The sequence below is a fragment of the Ochotona curzoniae genome, unplaced genomic scaffold, assembly GCF_017591425.1.
Source record: "Ochotona curzoniae isolate NIBS_2020 unplaced genomic scaffold, NIBS_Ocur_1.0 contig_3819, whole genome shotgun sequence".
Classification (NCBI taxonomy): Eukaryota; Metazoa; Chordata; class Mammalia; order Lagomorpha; family Ochotonidae; genus Ochotona; species Ochotona curzoniae.
The window spans coordinates 6,522,293-6,550,092 of NW_024466004.1; the positions used below are offsets into that span (position 1 = coordinate 6,522,293).

Here is a 27,800-nt window from a genome sequence, read left to right on the forward strand (position 1 = left end):
GATGCCTCACGTTGGGAACATAGCATTCAGCCCTTTGATTCCTAACACTGGTTTGAGACACTCGCCCGAGGGGAAACACCCAGCTTGCAGAGGCTCAGCCACCAGGCAAGACACATGGCTTCAAACATGGAACCAGGAAAACAAAGTCAAGATTAAAAAAAAAAAAAAAAAGCCGGGCAAGCCCTGCCCCCAACGCCCCTGATGGTGCATTCTCTTCCAAGGCCCCTGCACACTTGGCTCCTCCCTTCTCTACTCCTCCAGGGTCCTTCCACACTCATCTGATCCAGCCACAGGGCAGGGCGGCTATAGGGTCCGCCCTGGGCTCCTAGGAGCGCGACTTGACCCCTGCACAACAAGGGTGCATGGGGACTGCCCCCCCTCCCTCCGCTCCAGTCTCACAAATCCCAATCTCTCCAGGCTGGAAGCGCCAAGGATCGTATCCTGCTACGTGCTTGTGAATACTGGGGACCTGGCCAGTATTCACCCATCACACAGACCCGGGCCGATGGGTGAGGTGAGAGAAGCAGCTGCGGGGAGCTCCCCCAGCCCACCCCAACGAGCAGCCCTGGCCATCTCCTGGGCTCCCGCGCCCCCTGCTGAGCAGGAGCGCCCTGCACGCGGGGCAAAGTCCGCCAGCCCCAGCTGGCGGGAAGCCGGCGGGCCTCCCCTTGCACCTCCGAGAGTCCAGAGGAGGAGGCGCAGCCTGGCGCTGCTGCTGGAGGCGTCCAAGGACACGAGGGGGCGGGGAGAGGCACCCTGCCAGTCTCCCCGTGCCCACGCCGGCGGCTCAGAATTTCTCGTCCAGCTCCACGCCTCTGTTGTCCTGGGCGCCCCCGCGGGCCGGGGCGGGGCTGCTGGCTCGCGATCCGCTCAGGTAGTTCTGGATGGCGGAGGCACAGTCCAGCCGTTCCATGATCGTCATGAGGTAGTGCAGCTCCTGCAGACTGCCGTTCTGCTCTTCGAACAGCTCCAGGATGGCGGCAGCCGGGCTGCGTTGGCAGGACAGGAACCTGGTCCCGGGGCGGGCCAGCAGGCAAATGAGAGGAGGGAGAAGAGGAAGGAAGTGGCTCCTCCTCTCGCTGCCTCTGGCACTACAGCAAAATCCACAATTCCCTCCCCCCAGAGTCCTGGTGCTTGCCCTGCTCTGGCCTGCCTGCCCAGGGCGCTGAAGCCTGCAAATGGCCTATTTTAAAACTCCTTCTATCTCCTGTTAGAGTAGGAGCTCCCAGGAGCTCATTCATCTTGCATCCCATAGTTTGCAAGTCAGAGCAGGTGCATAAGACATGCTTCAATAAACAGGTGACTTTTTTTTAAATCCACCTGTGCCAGGGGCCAGCGCTAGCCCCACCTCTCCAGGTGAAGCTTCTCTGATCTCTGCACTCAGTCTATGTGCTGGGTCGCAGCTCAGAGTCCTTCTCCAGCAGCAGCTGCGGAGCATACCTGCTCGGTTAGGATGCCCAACCTGCCTCCAGGAGGCCCAAGAAGGAGCAAGTGATGGCTCCACTACTTAGGTCCTTGCCACTTAAGTGGGAGACCAGGACTGAGCTCCCAGCCCCACCCTTTGCCAGCACTTGGAGAGTGAACCAATGGATGGTTCTTTCTCTAATTAATTAATGATGTTAATAAAAGGAATTTTCTCCTGCTGGTTTGTAAATTCCTTCATAGGGCTATGGCTGTGTGGCTGTTATGATTAACAACATTTATTGAATTAACCCGTGCCAAGCAACCAAGCATCCTTAGACATGCTATCCTATAGTATTGCCACTCTGCTCCTCGGGACACATCCTGGCAAGCACTAGGCAGGAATGCAATGACTTCCAGGGCGATTGATTTCTGATATACATTGGTTTAGGACCTACTAAAAGTCAAGCATCATTCTTGATAGGGAGGACACAGCAATAAACAGGAAGATTAACCTTTTTAGGGAGAATAGGGGTCCCCGACTTCCAAGTCACCCCCCTGACTGTGTTCTGAGGATGCCCTGAGCCCAGCCAGCCTCCTCTCCCATCTGCAGCCCCAGGCCCTCTTCCTACCGAATTTTCATGCCACAGAGCCCCAGATGGGAGGCCAGCCGGCGCCAGTCATTGCCCGTGATGCTGTTTGGCTCCAGCAACATCTGTAGCTGCTCAAAGAGCTCTGGGGGCAGCCTAGAGTGAGGGGAGAGGATGCTCTCGGAGGGAAAGGCCAAAGAGACACAGCATGGGAGACACACACGCACACTCACGCACGGCAAGTGCTAGACTCGCCCTGGGGACTCCCAGACTTCTCACGGGCAGCCTCCACCAGCAAGACCCACCCAGACATCTCACGGGCAACCCCCACCTCACCTGTTGCATGGAGGTGACTGGGACACGGGGGGCGGGGCTGCCCAGGATTCCTCCTCCGATGCCTGGAATCTGAGGATCTCCATGTACTTGGTCTCCAAGCCCTGAGTCAACCACAAAGGGGCAGGGAGTGATGGGGGAGGGGGGGTGTGGTAAGGTGGTCCCTGGGCCTACCTCTGTTCCTGGACCTGTTTCCCAGGGACACTTCACCACTACCACCATCACACTCACTCCCCTGGCCTCAGAACCCCACCCTCATCAGCCCCTCTGGGAGCAAGGACATGATGACCAAACAGTGCCTTTTAGGCCACCAGGAGGAGGTCTGAGTGGAATCATGGACCAGGGAGAGGAACAGAGACACTGAATTCAGGCACATCCCTCTGTTCCAGCCTGCCTGGCTTTCCTCCTGTCAACCTGGGAGTGTCTCCCTGCAGCTGGCTGCCACTGAACAGGTGGGTGGGATGGAAGATCGGTGCGGGAGTCCTCCAAGATTCTCCACCCTGATTGCATCCTGTCCTTGGGGCGGGCGGGAGGGGGAGATAGCCAGGTCCCATCCTAGCACCTCAAGACCTCTTTCCTATTACTCCCCCATCACAGAAAACATTGCCTCCGAGATGCAGGCTGTCATCCTAGAAAGAAACCACGTTTCCCCAAGCCCCAGTTCTCCCAAGTGGGGAGAAGGGATGATTCCAGTTTGGGTTTGTTCACCTCATGCTGAGTTTATGCATGGAAAATTAAGAAAAAGCAAGGCAGGAAGGCTGCCCTGGAGGCCAGGCAGGCTAAGCAACTCTAAGAGGCAGCGGCCCCAAACCCTTACCCATTGTACCCAGGCCATCCCCCTCCCCCAAGCCCTTCCCTCCCCCCTCCCCAGGCTCTTCCCTTCCTCTGCCCTTCAGCCCACTCACATCCTGGAAGGTGTGCATGGTGACAATGATCTCATTGGTTAGTGCAGAACAGTCTTCACTCTCATTGGCTGCAAAGAAAAAGTCGGAACATGGCTGCTGGGAGAAGAAGAGGCCCAGGGCAAGAGAGCTGGAGAAGTCAGTGAGAGTCTCCTGGAAGGCTTTGGAGCGAAAGTAGTGGAGACTGGGCCTGGATATTGTTGCCTCGTCTCTGTCAGGAGCTACTGGAGCTGCTGGGCTATAACAAGGGAGTGGCAGAGCTCCCAACCACTCCCCGGAAAGTGAGCAGAGAAGAGAGGTGTTGCAGGGGGCCTGCCGCAACAACTGGGCTACCTGCTTTTCTCCGGAAGCAGAAGGAACGGAAGGGGCACTTTCCGTGCCAGATGTGGAGATGGGGAACCAGCTGGCAGCTGCTGTCATCCACATTCTCCCAACCTGGGGAGGAGGCAAAGCGTGGGGAACTCAGGGACCAGTAGGAGTGAGTGGGAAGCGCCAGAGCCTGGGGGAGGAGGGACAAGAGTGAACTTGCTCCCATCCCACACAGTCACGACCCACCCCCCTTCACCCCCTGAAGCAGACACACTGTGTGCCCTGCCCACAACCTCAAAAACACAGGGGCCCTCACCAGAAATCCCAGGAGCGTAACCCACAAAGCAAAGAGGACCGAAGTAGAGAAGACTGGGATACCTCCATTTCCTGTCCTTCCCACCCAAAATCTGGCCTCATCCTGTCCTGGGGGCCCTGGTAGCAATAACTGAGTGGGCAACTGAGGGAAGAAGTTAAAAACCAAGAGATCTCCTTGAGTCTGGGAGAAAATGTTGGGATTCCAAAGGCCCAATGGGAGGGACCCAACACTCTCCACCTTAAGGGGCTCCCCTTGACCCAGCCCCCCACCTCCCTCACCCTCAGAGATGTACTTGAGCTTCAGGCACTGGTCGCCCCTGGCCCCAGCGAAGTCGAAGAGCTGGCAAGGCCCACGCAGGCGCCCTCCATGGGGCTGCTCGTTGGTCACAGCCCACTGCAGGGCACAGGGAGTGTTGTTGAGGAAGTAGACACGCAGCTGCAGGTGTGTCTGCCCCGGTGCGAGCGGCGAGCAGAAGATAGCTAGCTGCAGCCACTTGCGGGCAGCCTGCCCCCGGGGGGCCTCCAGCACGCAGGTGTACAGGCTGTGCAGGGAGAGGTGTGCAGGGTTGCCAGGGGAAGCAGAAACCCCAACCCCCAACTGCAAAGCACCCACTGGCAAGGGGGCTCTGTGGGGGCTTCCCCAGGAGGGAAGGAGAGCACGTGGCACAGGGGCGTATATGGGAAGGTACTGGGGAGGGGTGAGGCAGAGAAACAAGAGTGAGCATATGTGAGCAGGGTGGCACACCAACAGGTATTGTCTGGCAGGGGAGAGGGGGAAGGTGAGTTCAGGATCCCCATGCTGGACAGGGCTCCCACAGAGGAAACCTCTTCTGATCAGTGGATTGTCGGAAGATTGGAAGGGAGCGTCCCCAAGACTTCAGAAGGCAACAAGATGGAGAGAAATGAGATGAGAGATTCCTGAAGAATGTCAGGAGTGGGGCTGATTCTTCAGTGTGTGGGAACAGGCATGACAGAGGCACAGGGAGTAGTGGGATCATTTCAGAGCCAGAGGTGGAGATGAAACAGACTCCTCCAGACAGGCAGAGACAACCGTGGGATGCACCATCCAGCACAGGGTTGGAATGGGACCGTGGGGACAGAGGACCTGGAGAGGTACTTTGTGACAAAGAGTTTACAGGCTGTGCCAGACAGAGCTGTGCCATACGGAGAGGTTGGGGCGGGAGGCAAACCAAGGAGCACCTGCCTACCTGAAGTGGGACAGCTGGATACGACACTCATCCCGGGAGGTATACGCCCCCTGACGACCCAGGGGCTTCCAGGCCTTGCTGTCCAGTAGGGTGGTATTGCTGCTATAGATGCGGGCTTGACCAGGCTGCTGGGCACAGTGCTTGAAGGTCAAGATGCAAGGCTGTAGGAATGAAGCCCCATGGGGACCACATGCCACCACAGGGCTCACCAAGCCCTGGCTTCGGGACAATGCCGGTGCATCCGACAGATCCCACACTAGGATTAGGGACACCCGCTCCTGGCGGCCCACAGCCACAGCACCTGCAGAGATGGAGAGCTGGGATGGATTTTGAGTTTAAGTATTCAATTACCCCTGAATGAAGTTAGGCTAGAGTGTGGGGGAGGTGAGGTGGAGGTGGGCACCCAGTGGAGAGGGCACCCAGTAGGGCACATGCAGGGAAGCAGCCTGGAGTGAGACCACAGTGAGCCATGTAGGATATACTCTGAAGCAAGCCACAGCCCTTCTCCTCAAGGCCACCACCATCCCTCACAGGGCCTGGTATGAATTTATGAAGAGTGCTCTTTTTTCTGTTTATTGGAGACCTGTCACTGTGGAGTCATTCATTAAAACAGGCACTCTATTTCCACCTGCTGGGAAACTGTCCTACAAGATAGATGCTATGTCCGTCTTGGAAGTTGATATCTTCAGAAGTTGTGCCTTCAGAAGGGTGCAGATGTCTGGGGAATAGTGGGGTGCCCAAATGCCCAGGCTGCACACCTGGCTGCCAAGAAGGGAGTTGGGCGCCATTACCTGGAGGGATGAGCAGGGAGATGCCAGCATCCTGGAGCATCAGGTAACCGCCACGATGATCCACCTCCCGGGCAGAGAATACAAGCAGTTTGTGCATTAGCTGGCGGACGATGGTCTGGCCCTGGGTGGGCGTGTGTAGCTCCTGGTAGAAGGCAGCCATCTCTGACAGAGTGGCTGGCGGGCACTGCCTTGGGGGCTCATCCTCTGGCAGGGGGATGGGCTGGGATACTGGCTCCTCTTGGGCATCTGGCTTCCGGCAAGCCCCTGACAGCCACCAAGGACAGTGCCATCGAAGGCACTGGACCAGAAGGAGGATGCTGGCCATGGGAATGCCCACCAGCAGGAGAATCTGGGAGGGCTGGAAGAAGGTTTCCTGAGCACACATCCACATGGTCACTCGGTGCTGCTGGCTCTGCTGCACCCCTGTGCCAGCCAATGTCCTGTGGAAAAGATGGAGTCAGAGCCAGGCACAACTTTGGGTAAGTGGTAGAGGTCAAGGTTTGATATCCAAAGATGACGACTGAGTCAGATCTCCCACCATCAGTCTCCTCACGGGAAGACCCATTTGAAAAGCTTATTCATGTACCAAGCAACCTTTCCAAGGGGGAAGAAGCCTGGTGAGGGGTCATAGTGGTTTTAGTGCAATAAAAACAGAGTGAGCTGCATCGCCTTATTTTCTGACTATAAGCAACACAAATTGGAAAAGATGCCTCCTGCTCAGGTGCAGAATGGGGAAGGATAAGGTCCAAGCCTTAGGGCCAGGTCTGCTATAGTGAATCTAGAAGTAGACCTGATTCCAAGTCAGTGTCTGCACACTGAGCGTCTGGAAGTACATTAACCAGTTGGCCAAGGTGTTCCCTCCACAGCCTGTCCTAAACCTCACCCAGTAAAGTGTGGAGGAAGACTCACCACTGCGGAGTGAGGCAGGAGTATGAATCCAGCACTGGGTGGTGCAGAACAGGGAGATACACATGGGGAAGCAAGCACCTGGCATCTGTTGTTCAATTTCTCAAGGTCAACCCTGAGCCAGGAGGGACTTGACCCCACCAAGAAATGTTGAAAAAGCTGCACAGACACTAAAGTGCCTACCTTAACCCAAAGCCAGCACAATATACCACCAGCACCCTGGAACCCTGCCAGCAGAAAATCCTTTACTGTGAAAATCACTCCACAAAACTAGTAGAAGCAACTGCTCCACCAGAAGCCAGAAAACCATCCCAGTGACACAGGAAGCATGAAAAAGGGGGAAACGTGACATCCCTAAAGGAATGTAACAACTCTCCAGGTGCTGATCACAAAGAAATGGGGAATCAAAGAATCTTCCAACAAAGAATGCCAAAGAATAATCTCAAGAAAGCTTAGTGAGACACAAAGCTAGACCATTTGAGAACATCAATGATAGGAATTAGAAAGTGATCAAAGAGAGATCATTAAAAAAAAAAACCAGAGATTTTGATGCTAAATAATTCAATAAGTGAAGTTTAAAATAGAATGGAAAGCCTCAACAACAGAACTGAGCAGACAGAAGAATTTCTGAACTTGAAGACAGTAGCAGGTCTTGTGAAAAAACCCAGTGAGCTAAAAGCAAATTTTAGAAAAAGAAGAAAACCTTCAAGACTTAGTGGACCCCAGGAAGCAAACAAGCACTCACATCATCCAGTATTCCAGAAGAAAAGAAGAGAAGATGTACAGAAAACACACTCGATGGAAGAATTACTAAAAAGTTTTCCAAATTTAGGGCAAGACTCAAATCCAGGTCCAGGAAGCCCCAAGAACCTCTAACAAATTCAACCAAAAAAAAAATTTCCAAAGTATATTATAGTCAAATGGTCAAAAAATAAATTATTGAAAAGCTAGACTTCTAAAAACAACATAAAAAAAGTGTCAGACCATTTATAATGGAGTGCCCACTAGATTAATCGCAGACTTCTTGGATAAAACTTTACAGGCCATAGCTGGGCATTGGGCATGGAGTAACATGCCTCTTGGTACACTCACATACCACATGGGAGCACCTGGTTTGGCTACCTCTGCACCTGACCCAGCTTCCTGCTAATGCCTACCCTGGGAGCCTGCAACAATGGCTCAGGTGCTTGATTTCCTGCCACCCAAGGAGAGGACCTTGGATTGACTTCTAGGATTGTCCAGCTTTCACTGTTGCAGACATTTGGGGAGTAAACCAGTAGATGGAAGAATTCTGTCTCTTCCTCTTGTCTTCTCTTCTCCCCACCCCCAGCTCTCTGCCTTTTATAAAAAGGGAAAATCAATTAATTTTAACTGAGGGGGGAAACACACATGCCAGGAAAGGGTGGGATGAAACACTCAACTTCTGAAACAAAAAATGCCCTCACCCAAGGATTCTATACCCAACAAAGCTAGCCTCTACAAATGGAGGAAAGCAAAAATTAAAGGAATTAATCTCCACCAGATTGACTCAAGAAATGCTTAAGGGTGGCCTATATTAGAAGTGAATTGGTAGTAACTGTCAAGATGAGAACACGCAAAAAAAGCACAAAATTTGGGGCTGTTGCTGTGGTATAGTGGGTTAAGCTGTCAAGTACATGGCTGGCATCCCACATTAGTGCCAGTTGGAGCTGCTCTTCTTCCAAATCAGCTCCTGCTAATGTGCCTGCACAATCAGTGGAAGCTGGATCAACTTCTTTGGCCCTCATATCCACCTGAGAGACCCTAATGAAGCCCCTGCCTCCTGGCTTCAGCCTGGTCCAGCCCTGGCCATTGTGGCCATCAGGGAAGTAAGCCAGTGGCTGGAAGATCAATCTCTTGCTGTCTCTGTAATTCTGCCTTTAAAATAAATAAAATAAAATAACTTTTAGCTCACAGTGCTATAGTTTAGTGGCTAAATCCTCATCTTCCATACACCAGGATCCCATCCAGCTCCCTGCTTGTGGCCTGGGAAAGCAGTAGAGAATGGCCTAAATCCTAGGGAATCTATACCCACATGGCAGACCTGGAAGAAGCTCCTGGCCTCAGATAGGCTCAGCTCCAGCTATTGTGGTCACTGGAGAGTGAATAAGCACATGGAAGATCTTTCTGTCTATCCTTCTCTCTGTAAATCTGCCTTTCCAAGAAAAATAAATATATCTCCAAAACAAAATCCTTTCCTCTACCGATTTAAAAATACACAGTGTTGCCTGCACATACTGTCACCCTGCTATGCAGTAAAACAGCTCAACTTGTTCCTCCTGGTTCATTGCATCCCTCTCTAATTTCCCCATTTCCTCTCCTCATCCCTCCACAACCTCTTGGAATTGCTATTCTCCTCTCGACTTGTATGTGATACAGTTTTTAAATCCTGCATTTAAGTGAAATTATGTGGTGTTTGTCTTTTGCACTGGCCTTATTTCACCTAACACAATGCCCTCCAGGCTCACCCAAATTGTCATGAATGACAGAATTTTAATTTCTTTCTGTGCTTTTCTGTTGTGCATAGCTACCATTTTTCATTTTGTTGTTGTTGTTGTTGATGGATCTGTGGGTTGATCGCATGGTCTGGCAGTTGTGAGCAGTACTCCCATAGACATGGGATGCAGATGTTTTTTCAACAAAATGGTATCTCTTCTTTTGAATATATAGCTAGTAGAAGGATTGTGAGATTAAAAGATAGCTCTATTTTTAATTTTTTGAGAAGACATTAAATAATTTGACAATTTATGTGAAATGCACAAATTTCTTCAAAAACAACTGCAAAAAAATTAATGTGAAAAGAAAATCATTCCTTTTAATCACCTCATACTCTTTAAGAAATTAAATTCATTTTAAAAATCTCCCCTAAAGTTAACTTAAGGCCTGAATAGTTTTACTATTGAATTCTACTAACCTTTAAAAAAGAATAACAACATAATAATATGTTCCTTCAGAATACAGAGAAATATCAAGCACTTTCCAACTCATTGTAAGAAACCTGCATAACTTTGATATAAAAATCTAATGAGTATAAGAAAAAATGTATAATATAATCCTGAATAATACCGGTGAAAACTTTTAACTGAGTATATAGAGAATCAAATCCAAAAAAAGGGTAAAATTAAAACATGAGCTATTAGATTTTTCTGTATTGATGTATCTTCTTTGTCTTCTAATTGTGATTTTTAAGAGATTTTTTAAGATTTATTTATTTTTATTAGAAAGGCATATGTTACGGAGAGAAGGAGATAGAAATAGATCTTTTGTCTGATAGTTCACTCCCCAAGTGGCTGCAACAGTCAGAGCTGGGCCAATCAGAATCCAGGAGCTTCTTTCAGGTCTCCTACATGGATGCAGGGTCCCAAAGCCTTGGACCATCCTCTACTGCTTTCCCAGGCCACAAGCAAGGAGCTGGACGGAAAGTGCAGCAGCCAGGAAACCAACTGGTGTCCATATGGGATCCTAGCCCATGCAAGGTAGGATTTAGCCACTGAATCATCACGCCAGACCTGAAGAAAGGATTTTGAATGGCCCATAACAAAGAAATGAGAAACATTTAAAGTGATAGAAGTGGTAATGACTAATTTGATCTTGGCACAACGTATACCTGTGTAAAACATAACATTGTACCCCACAAATATGTATCATTATGTGCTGACTGAAAACTGTGTTCAACCAATTCACACAAGCAAAGCAAAGCCTTGGCATCTAGGGAACTGCACAAGGGAGCCAGGTGCCTTTATCCCAGGGCACCAGCACACCCCAGTCAGATCAGTTTCTCTACGTAAGCCTCACCCCGTCCTTACTCAGAAAATCACCACGGCCCTTCATGACCAAGGAGAGCTCCTCTGACACAGAAAAAAATTGGGTCTGGACTTAGAGGAATGAGTTTAGAAGCCACCATGGCCTCTGTGGGAAGCTCATCCTGTTGTTTAATGTGCCTCATTCTCCTCTTCTGCTGGTAAAAGTGCTAATATAGAAAAGTGTGTGAAAGCCCAGCATCGTGGTGTAGCAGGGTAAGCCATGAGATACCGTCGTCTCATGTTCAAGTCCCGGCTGCTCCACTTCCAGCCCCACTTCCTACTAGCGCACCTGGGAAGGCAGAGGAAGACAGCCCCAGTGCTAGGTCCCTGCCAGGCACATGAGACTACGATGAAATTCCAGTCTCCTGGGTTCCTCTAGCCATTGTGGCCATTTGGCAAGTGAACCAGCAGATGGAAAATGAAACAAGAGAAATCAATACCATATTTTTTTTAAGATTTATTTATTTTTATTGGAAAGTCAGATATACATAGAGGAGGAAAGACAGAGAGGAGGATCTTCCATCCACTGATTCACTCCCAAAGTAACCACAATGATTGGAGCTGAGCCGATCCAAAGCCAGGAGCCAGGAACTTCCTCCAAGTCTCCCACTTAGGTGCAGGGTCCCAAGGCCTTGGGCCATCCTCAACTGCCTTCCCAAGGCACAAGCAGGGAGCCGAATAAGAAGTGGGGTCTCCGGGAAACAAACTGGCGCCCATATCAGATCCTGGCTTGTGCCAGGCAAGGACTTTAGCTGCTAGGCTACCATACCAGGCCCAATACTATATGTTTTTAGCCCAGTATATTTGAAATGCTATTATTTCAACAGATAAGCAATATCAATGTATCAATGAGCTGTTTTCCATTTTCTTTCCGTTCCAAGCCTTTGGAACCTGTGTGAATTTTACACATGTGGCATACCTCACCTGGAATTTGCTGTGTTCTTAGAGTGCAGCAGACATGTGGCCTCATGCTTGCCACCCCAGACAGGGCATGTCTGGAAGAACACACCTGCAGACCATTCTCATGGACCACAACTCAAAAACACAACCACCTGAGAGGGTGGGAGGTGTGAGCAAGAACTTTGAATTGCCTTAGATCACATTTTCTATATTCTTTGAATTCCTCATACAAGTCATTTTTGTATTAACTTCAAATTGTTTCTGAAAGCCAATAAAAGGAAAAAAATGATCATTCAGATGAGCATGGGAATGGCTTGAGAGCACACAGAAAGCATTTGTAGATGATAAAACAGTGTCCTGGTGTGTTTGTTGATGCCCTTCCTTCTGCCAGGAAGAACTGCAGGGAGCTCACAGGAGACACCCAGTGGGAGCATAATCAGAGTTAACAACAGTAGAAGTAAAACAAGGAGGGAGGGGGGGAGGGAGTGAAGAGTGAGGGAGGAAGGAGAAGAGGAGGGAAGGAGGAAAGAAAGAAAAAGAGAGGGAGGGATGAAGGGAAGAAGGAAGGAAGGAAGGAAGGAAGAAGGAAGGAAGGAAGGAAGGAAGGAAGGAAGGAAGGAAGGAAGGGAGGGAGGGAGGGAGAGAAGGAGGGAGGGAGGGAGGGAAGGAAGGAAGGAAGGAAAGAAGGAAGGAAGGAAGGAAGGAAGGAAGGAAGGAAGGAAGGAAGGAAGGAAGGAAGGAAGGAAGGGGCAGGGAAGAAGGAGAGAGGGAGGGAGGAAGACAGAAATGAGGTCCCCCAAGGGGGCACCTGTGTCCCCTCCAATCTCTGCCTCCCACCCTCCTTCATTTCCAGCACCCACCCCCACACCTGGCTGGTTCCAGTCTCCGCCCTTCATCCCAGCTCTGTGTTCTGCTGCTGCCCTCCCTTGCCCTACCCATCCATTCATCTGTCCTCCCGGACAGCCCCTCAGCGCCACAGCACACACACACACACCCCTCCACCCCGACACACCTGCCTTTGACAATGGCAGCTCTGGTTGTTGCTCTGCCCTCCCACCACACAGTGATTCTGGACCCTATGCCATCATTCAGGTCATTCCTGCTCAAATGAATGTGAGCTGAGCACAGGTCATGTATCGGATACAACAGGTAGTACAGTCCTCAAGTCCTCAGGGGCCCTCTGGGAGCTGACCCACTGCTGTCTGCCCTGGAACAGCTTCTGGCATCCACTGCACCCCCACGTGCCCACCCTTCCTAGCCCCTCCCATACAGGGGCAGAAGCTATCTGCCTACCCCCACCACCCTCAGGGTTAAAGACCCAGGCAAGACGGGTAGTGGAGGCCAGGGATGTTTCCGTGGCTCTGAAGTCCAACTCTGCAGGGCCGGGGGGTGGCGGGGGGAGGCACAGCCCTCACTGGACCTCTCACAGAGCGCACAGAGGAACTGGAGAAGTTGACAGTGCCCTGAGTGTGGAGGATGCGGGGGTGGCGGCCTGGAGTCCTCACTGCTGCTTTCGCTTTTGCCACATCAGCAGCCTTGCAATCCTCACTGTACTACTACTAGGGCTCTTGGAGCTACACCACGTGCCACCGTGGTAAAGCCCTTGCTGTGGCTCTCTCGCTGGATCCCTTTATCTGCCTTTCACAGATCTTGAAGCCAGATTTTCCTCCCTGGATGAGGATGGGGGCAGAGGGTTTCACAGCCACACTAGGAAGACAGGAGACAAGATTGAGCAGGGATGACAGGCCCTCCATCGCATCTTCTCCCCCAGTTCTCCTTTCCTCCTTGGAAGACAAGGATAAAAAGAAAGGGACATCAGGGCCCATACTGGTTCCCACTCCCAGGGACCCTCCCACTCCCTGGCCTGCAGTGTCCACCACAATAGCAAGGGGAACAGGTTGCTCAGGGGAAAGAAGTGGGGGGAAATGGCTCACTGTTGCCATAGCAACCACCTTGCAGGGGGCCAACTCCTACTGGGTGGTACAGCAGGGTACCCTGGTTCTGGTGCCACTGCTCCCACTTCCGCAGCCCTTCAGGGCCTCCCAGGGAAAGCCTTCATTATCCCGACCTGGGAGCGGCGTAGCCCCCTGGGACACCGGGCAGCCTCAGCCCCCTGTCCTGGAAGTGGGGAAAGGGAGGTGGAAAGCCCCCCGGATTTGGCCGAGTGACACCTGCAGCCTTCCAGGAAGGAGTACAGGGTGCCAACTCCATGTGCCGCCTCCTGTTACCGCTCCTCCCTCCCGTGTTTCTTGCCCAAGGCATCAGGTCATCTTCAGTAGCCTTTCCTCCACTTGCAGTTCATGGAGGATGCTGGCACCCCCTGTCCCTAGGCGCTGGCTCCTGTAGCAGATTTCACTTTGTGGTCAGTTAAGGGAGCACTCAACCTGCTCCCCCACCCACTTCCTACACCTCCCTAGCACCTGAGCCATCACAGTGAAAAGTACGGTGATGATGCGATGCATCCCAGTGTGAGCCCCTGACGGACGGGCTCACCAGCACACCACACACGTGTTCAAACACACTCATCCGCCCATTCTTCCCTTCAGCTCCTGGGTAGTGGCCCTTGCCGGGGTTTCCTCCTCCTAAAATAGGCTCTGCAGGCCTGGCCCTTCCCCACCTAGCACCAGGTGACCACGACTCATGCCACCTACCTCCAGTGGAGCTGTGCTCAGCTGATCGTCCAGGTGCTCTCAGAAATTGCTGCTGGGTCCGGAAAGAGAAGTTCCTTCTCTGAGAAACAGAGAGGCCAGGAGATGGGCGGGGAATGCAAGCAGGAGTGGCCTGGAGCTTCCCGCCACAGCCCTGCCTCCCAGCAGCCCTGAAGAGAGGTAGGGGAGAGTGACCTTGCCTACTGGCAAAGTCAAGCCCAGGCGGGGAAATCAGGCAGAGGATCTCAGAGGCCAGTGGACTGGGCCCTGTTAGGTCAGAGGGAAGTCGGGGAGAGATAGAAAAGGGGAGCCGGAGACAGGTGTTGCACTTGAAACCCCTCCCTACAGCGACCTCTGCTGGTGAGTGGTGGCCCAGACAAAGGCTTTCAAGAGGCAAAAACCCTTAGCCCGAACTTGGCCAAATTATAAAGTGTACAGGAATCACCTTGTTAAAATGCGGTAGCAGTGAGGTGAGACTGGAGTCTGCAGCTCTGAGAAGCTTCGCGGAGATGCCAAAACAATTCTCCAGGACATTTAAACAGTTCTGCCCTTCAAGTCCCTGTCTGGGCACTCAATCACTGAGATAAAAGCCCAGGAAGTCACTCTTTTTTGATTAGCTCATCAAAACTGTACTTATATATAGGCTATGATGTGATTTTTCTTTTTAAGATTTATGTCTTATTTATTTGAAGGCAGACTGACAACAAAAGGGAGAGACAGAGTAAAGATTCTTCCATCCTCTGATTCATTCCTCCCAAAGTCCCTAGTAGCCAGGGGCTGGACAAAGCCAAGGGCCTGGAATTCCATCCAGGTCTCCCACGTGGGTGACAGAGGCCCAAACACTCGGGCCATCCTCCACTGCCTTCCCAGGTGCATCAGCAGGGAGCTGGATCCAAAGTGGAGCAGCCGGGACTCGAACAGGTGCTCTGAGAGAGTGCAAGGACCACAGTAGTGTGATGTTTTGATACTACATGCATTGGGTCCTCAGCGAAAGAGGAGAGGCAGCCTAGTCATCATCTCAAATGCTTATCTTTTCTTTGAGAACATTCAAATCCCTTTTTCTTGTGCTTTTGAAATTGTCCATGCCTTTTTTTCTTTAGGTACACACTTATTTTTTGTTTATTTGTTTGTTTTTTACAGGAAAGTGGGTAAAATCATTGTTTCCACATTTTTTTTTCAGTATCTGGGGTCAGGGGGTAGGTGAAGGGAGAAGCCCCACCCAGCCTTCCATCCATCCCAGGCGCCCAATGTGGGGCATGCACCGAGGGTCCTGCTGAGGTGGTTTTGATAGCTCAATAGTTCTAAATTCCTGCCAATCTCGCCATTTCAGGCATGATAAAATTTCTGCAGAATCCACTGGCTGACAGAGTTCACTTTAGAGTCTCCATTTGCCCAGATTTTCACTGCCAACACATGGCTGAGGTAATTAATTGATTTGTTCTGTTCTCTGTTGTGGTGCCAGGTGTCCTCTGCAGGTTCCTATGGACTGCCTCTCCTCCATGTGCAACTGGGTATGCTGTCACTGCTCCGTCTGAGCTTCTGAGGAGGCTCAGCTTTGACACATGCACTCCATGGTCAGACCATGGAACCTGCACTTCTCTTCATGGTTGGTTCTCTCCATGCCTTTTTTTGTTGAACTGGCTGCTCCCCATCCACCTGTGACTGTGAGGAGGCTCAGCTTTGACACATGCACTCCATGGTCAGACCATGGAACCTGCACTTCTCTTCATAGTTGGTGGGCCATGCCTTTTTTATTGAACTGGCTGCTCCCCATCCACCTGTGACTGTGAGGAGGTGGCTCTGGGCAGAGGCGCTGAGAAGACTGGAGCTCAGCAGCTGCTGCTGGTGGCCCTGCTGGGGTGGGCGCACATCTTCTCACCACCCAGTGCTCTTTCCACTGCCCACACTTGGAGATGACAAGGACACTGCCTGTGGAGAAAGAGTAGAACTTTGGGGCTGTTTGCAAGTCTGCATTCTTGGAGTCTGCCAGCAGGGAAGGTACCCCCAGTAAGGAAGTGTCCCCACTGTTTGCTAGGTCTCCTCAGCTCCCACTACAGATGCTACTGACTCAGTATCACATGAAGACTTGAATGAATGAATGAATGAATGAGTGAATGACCAGGCGGGAGGGAAGAGGATGCATTTGAGCTGCTCACCCGGATGATCCATTTGCTGGCCATGTACTTTTTAAATTTTTTTTATTAAAGAGCTATTTATTTTTATTGAAAAGACAGATTCAGAGAGAGCATCCATCTGCTGGTTCACAATAGCCAGAATTGAGCCAATTCAAAGCCAGGATCTCCCACACGGGTGCAGGGTCCCAAGGCTTTGAGCCATCTTCCACTGATTTCCCAGGCCACAAACAGGGCGCTAGATGAAAGCAGAGCAGCCGAGACACAAATCAACCCCTATATGGAATTTCAGCCATATAGTGAAGGATCAGCCAATTGAGCCATCACACCAAGCCCCATACACATTTTTTTTTTTAAAGATTGATTTAAAAGGCAGAATCACAAAAAATAAAAGACACAAGAGAGTTCTTGTAGCTGCTGGTTTACTCACCTAGTGACCTCAACAACCCAGGCTGACCCAGGTGAGAGCCAGGAACGCCATCCAGGTCTTCTCCGTGGTTAGCAGGATCCAACTACTCAGGCCATTTTCTGCTGTTTTCCCAGGCCATTAGCAGGGACCTGGATCAGAAATGAAACAGCTGGAACTCAAACTGGTGTCTGCAGGCAGCTGCCTTACCTACTGCACCAGTGTCGGCCTGGGCTGTGAAATCTTCAGCATGTAACTTGGACCCTCTCGGCCTTCAATCCCTTGTCCGTCAAATGCAGATTGCAACATCCACCTTCTGTATACTCGTCCATGTCGTTTCTGAGCTAATCCTTGCAAGGTGCCTGGTAAAGGGTCAAAACTGTCCTGATGGTCTGACCTCCTGCAGCTGAGGAATTGTGGGCTGAACGCCCCCTATCAGCCTCCCAGCCATCACCTCCTATAGAAAACAGAGAACTTCCACCATTCCCGTGGCTTCTATGAGATCGGAATGTTCCCACTCCATGTGTGCATGTGACCAGGTAGCATTTGTCTATCCGAGATTGGCTCAGTCACTAAACAGAATGTCCTCCAGCTCCATACACATTACTGCAAATGGCAGAAATGGCTTGTTTTATAAGGCTGAGTTGTGTTCTGTTCTGTTGTCAGTCAATGACCCTGGATGGATTTCATATCTTAGTCATTACAAATAATACTGTCATAAACAGGGGAGGGCAGACATGACAGCCTCTGGTAAGTGGACAGGCAGGTCAATGGGTACAAAGTTACAGTTAGATGGGGCAGTTAGAGGCGCAGTCTGGGGACCTAGTGCCTGGTCGGGTGACCACAGTCCACAGTAAGGCACTATATATAATGAAACCACTAGAGCCAAGAATTTTGAAAGTTCTCACCACAAAGGAATGGTCATAAATATTCACAGTGGTGGACACACTAATTACTCTTAATTTAATCCTTATACCAAGTATACCATGATCAAAATGTCACATTGTACTCTACCAAAAAAAAAAAGGTACAATTCTAGGCACCAAAGATAAAACAAAAAAACGAAGTGTTTTCCTCTACTGTTTTTGTACTTGCCCCTGACTCTAACACCCTCCCCTCTGCTTCCTTCGCTGGGTAGAGATAAGAAGGTACAAGACACCCTGGCCCAGGGAGTCAGGCTGGGGAGATGCGAAGGCACAGTTGGAGAACAGCCAGCCTGGGAAGATCAACCCAGCCACGTGATAAGCCAGGGTGAGGGAGGGAGAGGAAGTGGTCTCAAAACGCTGGCAGGGAGCAAAGCGAGCAGGGATTTGTCTTCATAGTCCAGAGCTCTGAGTTATCTGAGAAGTTTTTGCAAGATCTGTTGAGCCAGAGTTCCAAACCAGGGAGAGGTATGTTCATTGGCAGGCACCAGCACCCAGGCCCTGTGTCCACAATCATGAACTCATTTCCAAAGCTGGAGTTTGTCTCACGTGGGAGCAATTTCACTTGCAGGAAAGTTCTGGTGAAATTTGAGGACCCCTACCCACCACCTGCCTTCCCAGGCACCTATAGTTACTTCACAGAGTGCAGACACCATGGACACCAAGAATGTGTTGACCTGGAGCTGAGCTGTCAGAGGAAGCCCAGGCCTTACCGGATCAAATTCTCAAGCTACTGCATCAAGGCACTCCCTCTAGAGGCCAGCCATCCACTAGCATCTGGCAGACTAGGGTAGCTCTTTGGAGCCACTGCAAGCAGCAACCTAGACTCCCCAGCCAGTGTCACCACCCTTGTCATCTGAGAAAAGCAGATTGGCTGGGAACCCCACCCTTCACTCCTCCCTGTCTCCCACCTTCCATGCATCATACATCATGAGGCACTAGCCTGGAAGGGGTGCTGCCTAGGGGAGGCAGAATTCAAGCCCCTGGAACAAGGAGGTACTGGGAATGGTAAACAACAGGAGGAAAAGGGGTGGGGAAGGGAGGACCAGCCTGTCCCACACGGGACAGAAAATTAATGGGAAAAAAACTAAGTTACAGAGACACATTGATGGCAAGGAGCAGAGAAAGGCAAATGGGCAGATGTCCAGGCAGGTGCACTGGTCAGCCCTGCTCTAGGAACCTCCAGGACAAGGGTCCTGACCCTTGACAAGAAAGGGTGGTTTAAGCGGTTATTCCTAAACTAGGAAATAAGTACTTTTTTCCCTACAGTTTCCACCAATCATGGGGAAGGACACTGGAGTACCTTGAGCAAATGAGAATGATATTTGGTGAGGCTTTGGTTGGAGGAGAATCTATACATCAACTACATGCAAATGACAATGCAACATAGTAGGCAAATGAGCATGGCTGCTATTTAATCAAAAGTCAGACCTTTTTTTTATTTTTCAAAGAAACTCAGCATTAGATTAGCATCTGCAACCGCTCCTCTGGCAATGGAAAGGTGTAGGAGGACCCCCAAGTCCTGAGGCTCCAGGAGTCAGTGAGAATGCAGGCTGTGGAGTGAGGATATCCCAGTGTCGGTTGAGGCCAGCCTGGGTGGGCTGCGGGCAAGTGCCAACCTGGCCTGGTGAGATAAGCCTGGGGCCAAGGGGTTGGCCCAGCTGGGGACTAGAACAGAGACCCAGGAGCCTCTGGCTCCTGTTTCAGAATGTGATCCTGCCACGTCGGTCACTGCCAGCTCAGGTGAGATATTGTTGGCCTCCTCATAAACCTGCTGAGATGGTTAGCAAGATGGTCACACCCGACCCTGGTCTCCAGAGAAGAAACCTGGAAGTAGTTACCAGCAGCGGGCAGTGTCCTCCGAGTGCCCAGTGAGAGGGGTAGAGAGTGAGTTTGTGGAAGCCGGAAAACAGGCAAAGTGGGGGCAGGCTGGAGATGGCTCCAGACCAGGGAATGCCCTCGGGTTGGGCCCTAGAGACTGACAAGGAGACAAGGCAAAAAGACTCATCATGAGCATCCTCTCTGTCTCACCAGGTTTGTCTCCTCCGGGTGAATGCGGCCTCAGGGGGCTGTCTTCGTGGTCCTTCCCCACCTGGGGCTCATCCTGGTCTGGCTGTTCACCAGCAACCAGATGTCGGGATGGTGTGAGGGCCCCCGGAAGCTGGCCTGGTGCCCACCATACAAAGTTGTACTGCTCGTGTGGACCACCATCTTCTTCATCATTGGGTAAGCACCTGCCCCTCCCATGGGGCCCTGGGACCCACTAGAGTGCGACTCAGACCCTGTATCCTGAGTTCCACCAGCACACACCAGCTCACAAAGGGGTGACACCCAGCTGGCCTTCTGTGATAAATGCCCCAGATAGAAAGGCCCTGTGCCTGCTACGAGGGCAGCCAGTCATCCCCAAGCTCCAAGCATCCCACCTCCACTTCACCATGCCCTTCCCCTTTCACCACCTTTCCCATCTTCCCCTAGTGCCCACATTTCAGCCCACAAGGGTTCCTTCTTGGGAGCCCAAGGTCCCTATGGTCTCCTCCAACTACTCTCCTATTGAGTGCTTCGTCGATCCTTTCTCTCTACAGCTATGGCTCTTACCTGGTGTGGAAGGACCTGGGAGGGGGCTTTGGGTGGCCCCTGGCACTGCCCCTCGGCCTCTATGCCATACAGCTCGCTGTCAGCTGGACCGTCCTCATTCTCTTCTTTGAAGCCCACAGCCCTGGTCTGGTAAGCACTTGATAGCCCAAAGGCAGAGGTGGAAAAAGAGAAGGGAAAACCATCAGACCCCAGAAGCAGGTAATTTGGTGGATCCTTCAGGAGCAGGTGTCAGATTTCTCTGGCTCTTGGGAGCAGGATGCTCAACAAAGGTCAAAGGCCAGCATGCCTCTCCCCTCTTCCTGCCTACCTTTCTGCTCAGGCCCTGCTGCACCTGCTGCTGCTGTATGGACTGGTGGTGAGCACAGCACTCATCTGGCACCCCATCAACAAGCTGGCCGCCTTGCTCCTGCTGCCTTACCTGGCCTGGCTCACTGTGACAGCTGCCATCACCTATCGCCTGTGGAGGGACAGCCTCTGCCCAGAGAACCACCCTGGGCCCACAGCAGAAGAGCCTCTGAGGCCCTAGGACAAGGGAGAAAAGGGAGAGCAGGGAGAGCACGGTAGGCAGGAGTGTGAGAGAAAGGAGGGAAGGCGCCTGCATGCAGGGATGGGAAGCAGGGTGTGCCCCAATGCGGCCACCATCCTAGGTGTCCTCTTGTCATTTTTATTTAGAATTCGTAGAAATGGGAAGGTGGTTACTGTGCACTTCTATAAGACTCTGTCAGTGACTTCAAGTATAAAATGCATACAAGACGTTTGTCCAGGTTGGAGCTGTGGCATAGTGAGTAAAACCATCACAGGTTTGTAGGATGCTACAATCCTAGCATCACATATAGGTACAGGTTTAAGTCCCAACTGCTCCACTTCCAATCCAGCTCTCTGTTATTGCACATGAAAAAGCAGAGGGCAACCCAGGTCCTTGGGCTCCTATACCCACATGGGAAATCCAGATGGAGTTCCTGGCTCCTGATTTCAACCAGCTCTGGCCTTTGCTGCCATTTGGGGAATGAAGCAATGGATGAAAGAACTCTTTTTTTCCCTCTGTCTCTCTGTAATTCTGTCTTTCAAATAAATAATTTTTAAAAGAATATATAGTTTAGGCTGCAGTGTGAAAGAGAATTCTGCGTCTGTGTGTGTGAGACAAAAACAGAGAAAACATGTATGTGGGAGGGATGGACACATCATCCACTCACCCAGTGCCCTCCCAGACTTAGCAGAAAGGTCACAGTCTGAGATTTTTAATTACTTGACGAAGAAAATCTTGAAAAGTTATGGAAGAGCTAAGCAGAATGCAAAAAAGAATACTAATTAAGGTTATATGCTATGTATTAATTTATGTATGCCATTCATTATAGAACACATGAGTTTCAAAAGGCTCACAAAAAATTCTCATTTTCTTTTAATCACATTTTTCACAAACTTTCTGAATTCCCCTCATGTGCATCATGCCAAAATCTTATGTAATTATCTCTGATAAGTGAAATTATGGGCCATTTTTTGCTTTCATACAGTCTTATAATTTTTATAACAATAATTACAATTTTAATTTTTTAGAGTTTAAAAAAAGCAATATAAGCTTTGAGGTGCTAACAGATGAATCCCATAAGAGTTTCTTTAAAAAAACTTTTTATCTGGGAACACCATTGTGATACAACACATTAGCCACTACCTGCAACCCAACATCCCATATGGGAAACAATTCGTGTCTCAGCTGCTCCAATTCACATTCAGCTCCTTGCCAATGCACCTTGGAAAGCAACTGAAGATGGTCCAAGCCTTTGGGAGCTTCCCAATCATATGGGAGACTCAGAAGAGGCTCCTGTCTTCAGCCTGGTCCAGCCCTGGCCATTACGGCCATTTGGGAAGTGAACCAACACATGGAAGATCTCTTTCTCTCTCTCTCTCTCCATCTCTCCCTCTCTCTGCCATTCTTTCAAATAAATATGCGAACTTGGGTTTTTGTTGGGTTTTTTTTATATTTATTTATTTATTGGAAAGTCATATACAGAGAGAAGGAGAGACAGAGAGGAAGATCTTCTGTCTGTCGATTCACTCCCCAAGTGAGCGCAACGGCCGATGCTATGCTGGTCCGGAGCCAGGATCCAGGAACTTCTTCTGGGTCTCCCACATGGGTGCAGGGTCCCAAAGCTTTGGGCCATCCTCGACTGCATTCCCAGGCCACAAGCAGGGAGCTGGATGGGAAGTGGAGCTGCCGGGATTAGAACCAGCACCCATATGGGATCCCAGTGTGTTCAAGGCAAGGACTTTAGCCACTAGGCCACGCCACCGGGCCCTGCGAACTTGTTTTTATAAATAGTTTTGAAGAAAATCTAAGCCTTCAGTTTCCCAGCCTACCTGTGCCCCTAGCTCTTGCCCTACCCCCACCTCCTGGGTCTGAGCACAGCTTGAGCACACTTGCCTTCAGCTCCTCATCTTTTATTATCCAAGCTACCGCATGTAATTGCCAGACATGGCATAGATTCAACCACCCATGTCACATGTGTCTGCGACTTGGTCCTGGGGCAATATTTTCCCATTGCCTCTGGTTGAGTGTCTGAACATGATTGAGAATAGAGTGGCCAAGAGTCCCTCTGCACAGCGACTGGAAAGGTGTGGAGAGGCCCCAGGTCAAAAAGCAAACCCAGGAGGTGGCATACCCGATTCTCTCTCCTCACTCCTCCTCCATCTCCTCCAAAGCCCTCATTCTTCTCCACTTAGATGATTCCTGCACAATGGAACCAGAGAGTGGCAGACTGTACATCTGGCAGGCGTATGTCCAGTGGCCAAAGATCTGCTTGTTGGCTGGGCTGGGAAGCAGGAAGAGCAGAGGAAGTGTCCTTGTCCTAGTGCCTCCACCCACAGCAGCTACAGTTGATGGTGCAGAGGAAGCCTCGAGAGCCTTTTGATGATGTCAGGCCCAGACTAGGGAGGCAAGGTCTCTGTTCTGCCTTCATAGGTGGCTCCCAGCCACTGCATTATTGCACCCCATATAACCAGTGTCGGTCTTGCAGACCTCCCCTTTTTGTAGAGCCAGAGAGCAAGCCCAAGACACATTGTTTCCAAGGATTTCTACTGTTGATGCTCATGAGCATCTCAGTCCAACCCTGATTTTGCTGTTGTCTCATCCTTCTGCTGCAGGCAGTGGTAAGAACATAACAGTGTGACTTGATATGAGACAGCAGGAGAGACCGTGTGTGTCTAGACTCAAGTTCACAGACTGCCCGTTCCAGTGATGGAGATCAAACTCTGCAAGTGATGGTCTGCAAGTGGGCAAAAGCCCAAGGTCAAGGCTGAAGACTGTGAGCGAGGGTCTGCAGTTGGGCAACTGTCCAAGGCCTCAGAACTAGGTGCTTTAGGATATCCTTGAGTCAGTCACACACTGACTTCTGCAACTGGATCACAGTGTTGCTTCCTGATCATCCAGCACTGGCTGATGTACAGCAACATGGGACTTGACTGTCAACATTTGCACCACATCAACTGCTGTAATTTGACTCCCCAAGCATTTCAATAAAAGCTCAAGGCAGCGTGCCTCCTAGGTGAACTTCCTTCCCTTTGAGGGAAGGGGGTTTCCCTCTGGCCGCCTACTTCCAAAGTCTTTATCTTGTGTCTGTCTCTTTTCCTATTTTCTCAATTTCATGCTGGCCCGTCTCCAACGCTGGTCACGGCAGGCAGGCTGTGATACCTTCTTCCTCACCCTCTGGCAGAGCTTTCTAAAACATTTTCTTCACTCCAAAAACCCCTCTCCTTGCTGGAGACCCCATCAAAACCTTAGATCCCTCTTCTGCTGCGCAAGCAAAGAGAAGCCCCCTGGATCTCAGCAAGGATCTCAATGGATGTCTCTTTGGTGGTTTCATCTGCGCAACTGGTGTCCGTATCTGTGAGGTTTCCTGGCCCACTCAAAAATGCTCTCCTCCAAGGAGCCCCCCGAACAGTTGCCCTTTTCCTTTTCCATCTGTGTATCCTAGCACTTATCTCATTTTCAGGGCTTAATTTGTGCTCTCAAAAGTGGACAGGTACATGTGCGACTGCCTCCTAGTGGGATCCTTGGCCTTGCAACACGCCCCACACCCCGCTACTATTAGTCATCTTCATGTGCGTGGATAAGATCAAAGACTCCCAGTGCCAGCCGCCAGGCAGGCCTACAGGAGCCAGGTGGTGCCAGGACTGGTTGCCGGAAGGAATGGAGGACCGTGGTGACCAGGACTAAAGTCCTGGGTGTTCCCATCTGTCCCACCTGGCAAGGCAAGCACTGTGTCCTATTCAGAAGCAACCTGACACCCAGGGCCACCCTGCGCTTCTCCAATCCTAGCTTCAGGCTCTAGGAGACCCCTGCTCCCCCGCCCCCTGATAATGGCCGCTGGAAACCCTGGACACCCGGTGTTTATGTCAACAGAGCGGTTGCCAGCAGGGACAGGCTCCTGTCCACCAGGGGTTGTCTGGTGCCCGCAGCCGTTGTTTGTATACCTTGTCTCGGTAGTGACAAGAGAGGCAGGCATGCCTGGACTGGGTCTCTGAGGCAACGCGCTGTTGGGGTCCCAGCTGTTCCTGCACATAAAGCCCCCATTCCATGCTCACACCCCGAGGTGTCTCCTTTCACACAGTGAGTATTGCAACTTTCCCCTGGTGAAGCTCCTGTGTACCGCCAGCCCCTCTCCCCTGGCCTCTTCTCTCCCTGGGCAGCTCCATATCTGGCCAAGACCCAAGGAACCTTCATGCCCTACCCATCGCCTCCTCCACAGCTACCTCCCTTGGACCCTGAATATTTTCTGAAAGGATCATGGGAGATGGGACTGGCAGAGGTGAGCTGCAGCAGATCCTGGACCCACCCAGCTCCTTCCGATTACAGCCATCTCAGATGGGGGGTGCACACATCCATGTACACATATGTGTACACATACATAGACATACAAGCATGCACATGCCCACACATAGTCATACACACAGACATACACGTAGACACACATATATGTACATAGATGCACAATCATGCACATATACACATAGACACACATGTATGCCCACATACACACACACACACTCTCTCCTCACATGTCAATTGCTTCCCAGGCCCCTTCTCCCTGTAACAGCTGCTTCTGAGCCTCTTTAGCTGCCTCCCAAGGTCCTGCTGTTCCCCTCCTCCTTCAAAGTCAGGCCTCAGGGTTCCTGACGACAGAAGGGACTGAGTGGTGAAAGGGGCTAAGAGCCTGACTCTGAAAGAAAGGGCCAATTCCTTGGCTTTGGTTTCCTCACATAAAAAAAAAAAAAGGAGGTTCATAATAGTAGCCACCTGTGTAAGTACTCAACAGCTCAGTCTATATGATGAACTTAGGGCAATGGCAGACTGGCAGCAAGGGCTGTGCTAATGCCAGCTCCTCTGAAAGCCAAGTAGCTCACACAGTGGGGAAAACCTGGAGCTTGGAGGATGTTGACAGCTCTGGGTGCAGACCCCAAAACTTCACTGGCTCGGGCTGTGACCTTAACTAAAAAAAACCTTCCCGCGCAGTGTCCGCCTGTGCAGAAGGGCATGCTGATAAGGCCTTAGCTGATGGGGTAAACATGGTTGGAATGGGGAGAGGGGGAGGACCATGCCAACGCAGAGTGTAGTGACAACTGCAGGGGGAGGAGTCAGGCTCCTGGCACCTGACCCTGTCTTACCCCCCAGATTAGCTGCTGCACTCTGGGGCTGGCTTGGGAGCCTGGTCTGCCTTGGAATGGACAGCCAGGAACCAGCAAGGAATTCCGGCCCCTGAGAGGTGGCCATAAATAGCCTGAGCAGGTCAGAGGCCTCCGGGGATGGCAGATGGGGGGATGGGGATAGGAGATGTTGGGGTGGTGAGGTGGCTGGAAAGCAGCAGTGGAAGAGGAAGTCATCAGTTATCAAGCCTGCAGACTGACCCTGGGCTCTTTCCCAAAGATCAAAGGGTAAAATGTCTATGGGAGTGGTTGAAGGGAGGGAGGGGGTCACATTTTCAGACAGGCCTGAGCTGGGCCCATCTCTGTACCAGCCCCAACATCACCCAGAGCTCTCCAGAGTTGCAGATCACATGTCCTTAGGCCAATAGCTCAGCTTGGATCCCAGATGGGATGATTGAGGCCCAGAAGTGTCAAGTGGTTTGGGCCAAGATCACAAAGGGAGGGAGGGGTGAACATGGAGACACAATGATACAATGGGCTTGTGTGTGTGTTTCTACCTCCTAATCCTGTGTAACGTATGACCATCAAAATGTATCCATATGGAAAAGGTCTTTCCCAATAGGGAGCAGCCAACTGGAAGATGAGTGTTCCTTGCTTACCACCTTGTGGTTTTTTGACCCTTTCTTAGCTGAGCCAAGCACACCAAGGACTTTACTTCATAGCACAACAGAGACAATCACTCAGAGATACAGCGCAGGAAGTAGGACTGAACTTAAGCACGGGAGCCCAGGACTCAAATCCTTACATGATCTTGTGCAAATCACTACACCCTCCTAAGCCGCAAATACAGCCAATAAATCACACTCATGTGAGATGGGTATGCGGATCAAATAAGATCATGCACACTCCGGTGTCTAATTGGTGTCATAATGACAGCTTGCTCCTGGCCAGGAAGTGCTACATTCACCGCTCTATGATCAGCGTGGGACACAGACCTGGCACGTGGGCACTCCCACTGAGTGCCGACTGAATAAAAGAAAGAGGTCAGCTTTCATGTGTAAGTGTTATTTGTTGGGAAGGTATAAGCAAGCTGCACTGTTTGCCAGCTAGTACTTTTCATCATGGACATGGGCACTATTACCTCCACCTGTGCAAACATTCAAAGCGGTCCTCTCTGGCTTAGAATGCTCTTAGTAGGAGAGGGTATTGTGGTGCTTTGGGGTTGCCCACAATCCCATATTGAGTGCCTGTCTGAGTCGTAGCTACTCCATTCTTCCAATCCAGCTCCCTGCTAATGTGCTTAGGTGGCACAGTGGTTAAGGTCCTCGCCTTGCACGCCCGGGATCCCATATGGGCGCCTCTATCCCCGCAGCCCCGCTTCCCTTCCAGCTCCCTGCCTGTGACCCGGGAAAGCAGCCAAGGACGGCCCAAAGCTTTGGGACCCTGCATCCGCGTTGGAGACCTGGAAGACTCTCCTGGCTTTGGATCGGCATAGTATCGGCCGTTGCGCTCACTTGGTGAGAGAATCATCGGAGGGAAGATCTTCCTCTCTGTCTCTCCTCTCTCTGTATATCCGCCTTTCCAATAAAAGAAAAAAAAACAAAAAAAAAAACTAAAAAAAAAAAAGATTTATTTATTTGTTGGAAAGTCAAGTCAGATATACAGAGAGAAGGAGAGACAGAGAAGAAGATCCTCCGCGGGATGATTCACTCTCCAAGTGAGCACAACGGCCAATGCTATGCCAATCCGAAGCCAGGGTCCAGGAACTTCTTCCGGGTCTCCCACACAGGTACAGGGTCCCAAGGCTTTGGGCCATCCTCTACTGCCCTCCTAGGCCACAAGCAGGGAGCTGGATGGGAAGTGGAGCTGCCAGGATTAGAACCGGCACCCATATGGGATCCCGGCAAATTCAAGGAGAGGACCTTAGCCGTTAGGCCACACCAGCCCTAAGTAATTTTTTTTTAAAGTATAGTGGACACAGCA

The 27,800-nt window shown here is 51.0% G+C and overlaps 2 protein-coding genes across 8 annotated transcripts; one reads left to right on the forward strand and one right to left on the reverse strand.

The window, feature by feature from the left end:
* Positions 1 to 549: 549 nt before the first annotated feature.
* On the reverse strand, positions 550 to 20,556 carry UNC5CL (unc-5 family C-terminal like). Of its 3 annotated transcripts, XM_040983324.1 has the most exons (11): positions 20,181 to 20,267; positions 16,687 to 16,814; positions 14,128 to 14,206; positions 5,850 to 6,289; positions 5,059 to 5,359; positions 4,130 to 4,392; positions 3,560 to 3,661; positions 3,230 to 3,297; positions 2,328 to 2,428; positions 2,034 to 2,147; positions 550 to 1,010 (listed from the first exon to the last, which is right to left on the reverse strand). In XM_040983324.1, exons 4-11 carry the CDS (start codon positions 6,238 to 6,240, stop codon positions 788 to 790), a joined length of 1,563 nt encoding a protein of 520 aa, XP_040839258.1. In that variant the 5' UTR covers positions 6,241 to 6,289; positions 14,128 to 14,206; positions 16,687 to 16,814; positions 20,181 to 20,267; the 3' UTR covers positions 550 to 787. The 3 variants fall into 3 exon arrangements, 1 of the variants encoding a protein (XP_040839258.1); XR_005884197.1 differs by lacking the exons at positions 550 to 1,010; positions 2,034 to 2,147; positions 2,328 to 2,428; ... (3 more) ...; positions 5,059 to 5,359; positions 5,850 to 6,289 and adding exons at positions 13,506 to 13,816; positions 20,488 to 20,556 and having other exon boundaries at positions 20,181 to 20,316; XR_005884196.1 differs by lacking the exons at positions 550 to 1,010; positions 2,034 to 2,147; positions 2,328 to 2,428; ... (4 more) ...; positions 5,850 to 6,289; positions 14,128 to 14,206 and adding exons at positions 15,857 to 16,053; positions 20,488 to 20,555 and having other exon boundaries at positions 20,181 to 20,316.
* TSPO2 (translocator protein 2) lies at positions 18,560 to 23,718 on the forward strand. Of its 5 annotated transcripts, none has more exons than XM_040983328.1 (5): positions 18,560 to 18,581; positions 19,620 to 19,811; positions 20,168 to 20,309; positions 20,500 to 20,740; positions 23,319 to 23,718. In XM_040983328.1, the coding sequence occupies exons 2-4, from the start codon at positions 19,639 to 19,641 to the stop codon at positions 20,704 to 20,706; spliced, it is 522 nt and encodes a 173-aa protein (XP_040839262.1). In that variant the 5' UTR covers positions 18,560 to 18,581; positions 19,620 to 19,638; the 3' UTR covers positions 20,707 to 20,740; positions 23,319 to 23,718. The 5 variants fall into 5 exon arrangements, with proteins under 5 accessions (XP_040839262.1, XP_040839261.1, XP_040839259.1 ...); XM_040983327.1 differs by lacking the exon at positions 18,560 to 18,581 and adding an exon at positions 18,869 to 18,913; XM_040983325.1 differs by lacking the exon at positions 18,560 to 18,581 and adding an exon at positions 19,224 to 19,328.
* The last annotated feature ends 4,082 nt before the right edge of the window (positions 23,719 to 27,800 follow it).

Excerpts from the sequence above, each read along its gene's own strand:
- UNC5CL (XM_040983324.1), bottom strand. The coding sequence starts at position 6,240 with ATGTGGATGTGTGCTCAGGAAACCTTCTTCCAGCCCTCCCAGATTCTC. Across the intron at positions 5,360-5,849 it reads CTCCCTGCTCATCCCTCCAG|GTGCTGTGGCTGTGGGCCGC; the intron begins GTAATGGCGCCC and ends CCATCTCTGCAG. Across the intron at positions 2,148-2,327 it reads CAGTCACCTCCATGCAACAG|GCTGCCCCCAGAGCTCTTTG; the intron begins GTGAGGTGGGGG and ends CCCTCACTCTAG.
- TSPO2 (XM_040983328.1), top strand. The coding sequence starts at position 19,639 with ATGCGGCCTCAGGGGGCTGTCTTCGTGGTCCTTCCCCACCTGGGGCTC. Across the intron at positions 19,812-20,167 it reads ACCATCTTCTTCATCATTGG|CTATGGCTCTTACCTGGTGT; the intron begins GTAAGCACCTGC and ends TTCTCTCTACAG. Across the intron at positions 20,310-20,499 it reads AAGCCCACAGCCCTGGTCTG|GCCCTGCTGCACCTGCTGCT; the intron begins GTAAGCACTTGA and ends CTTTCTGCTCAG.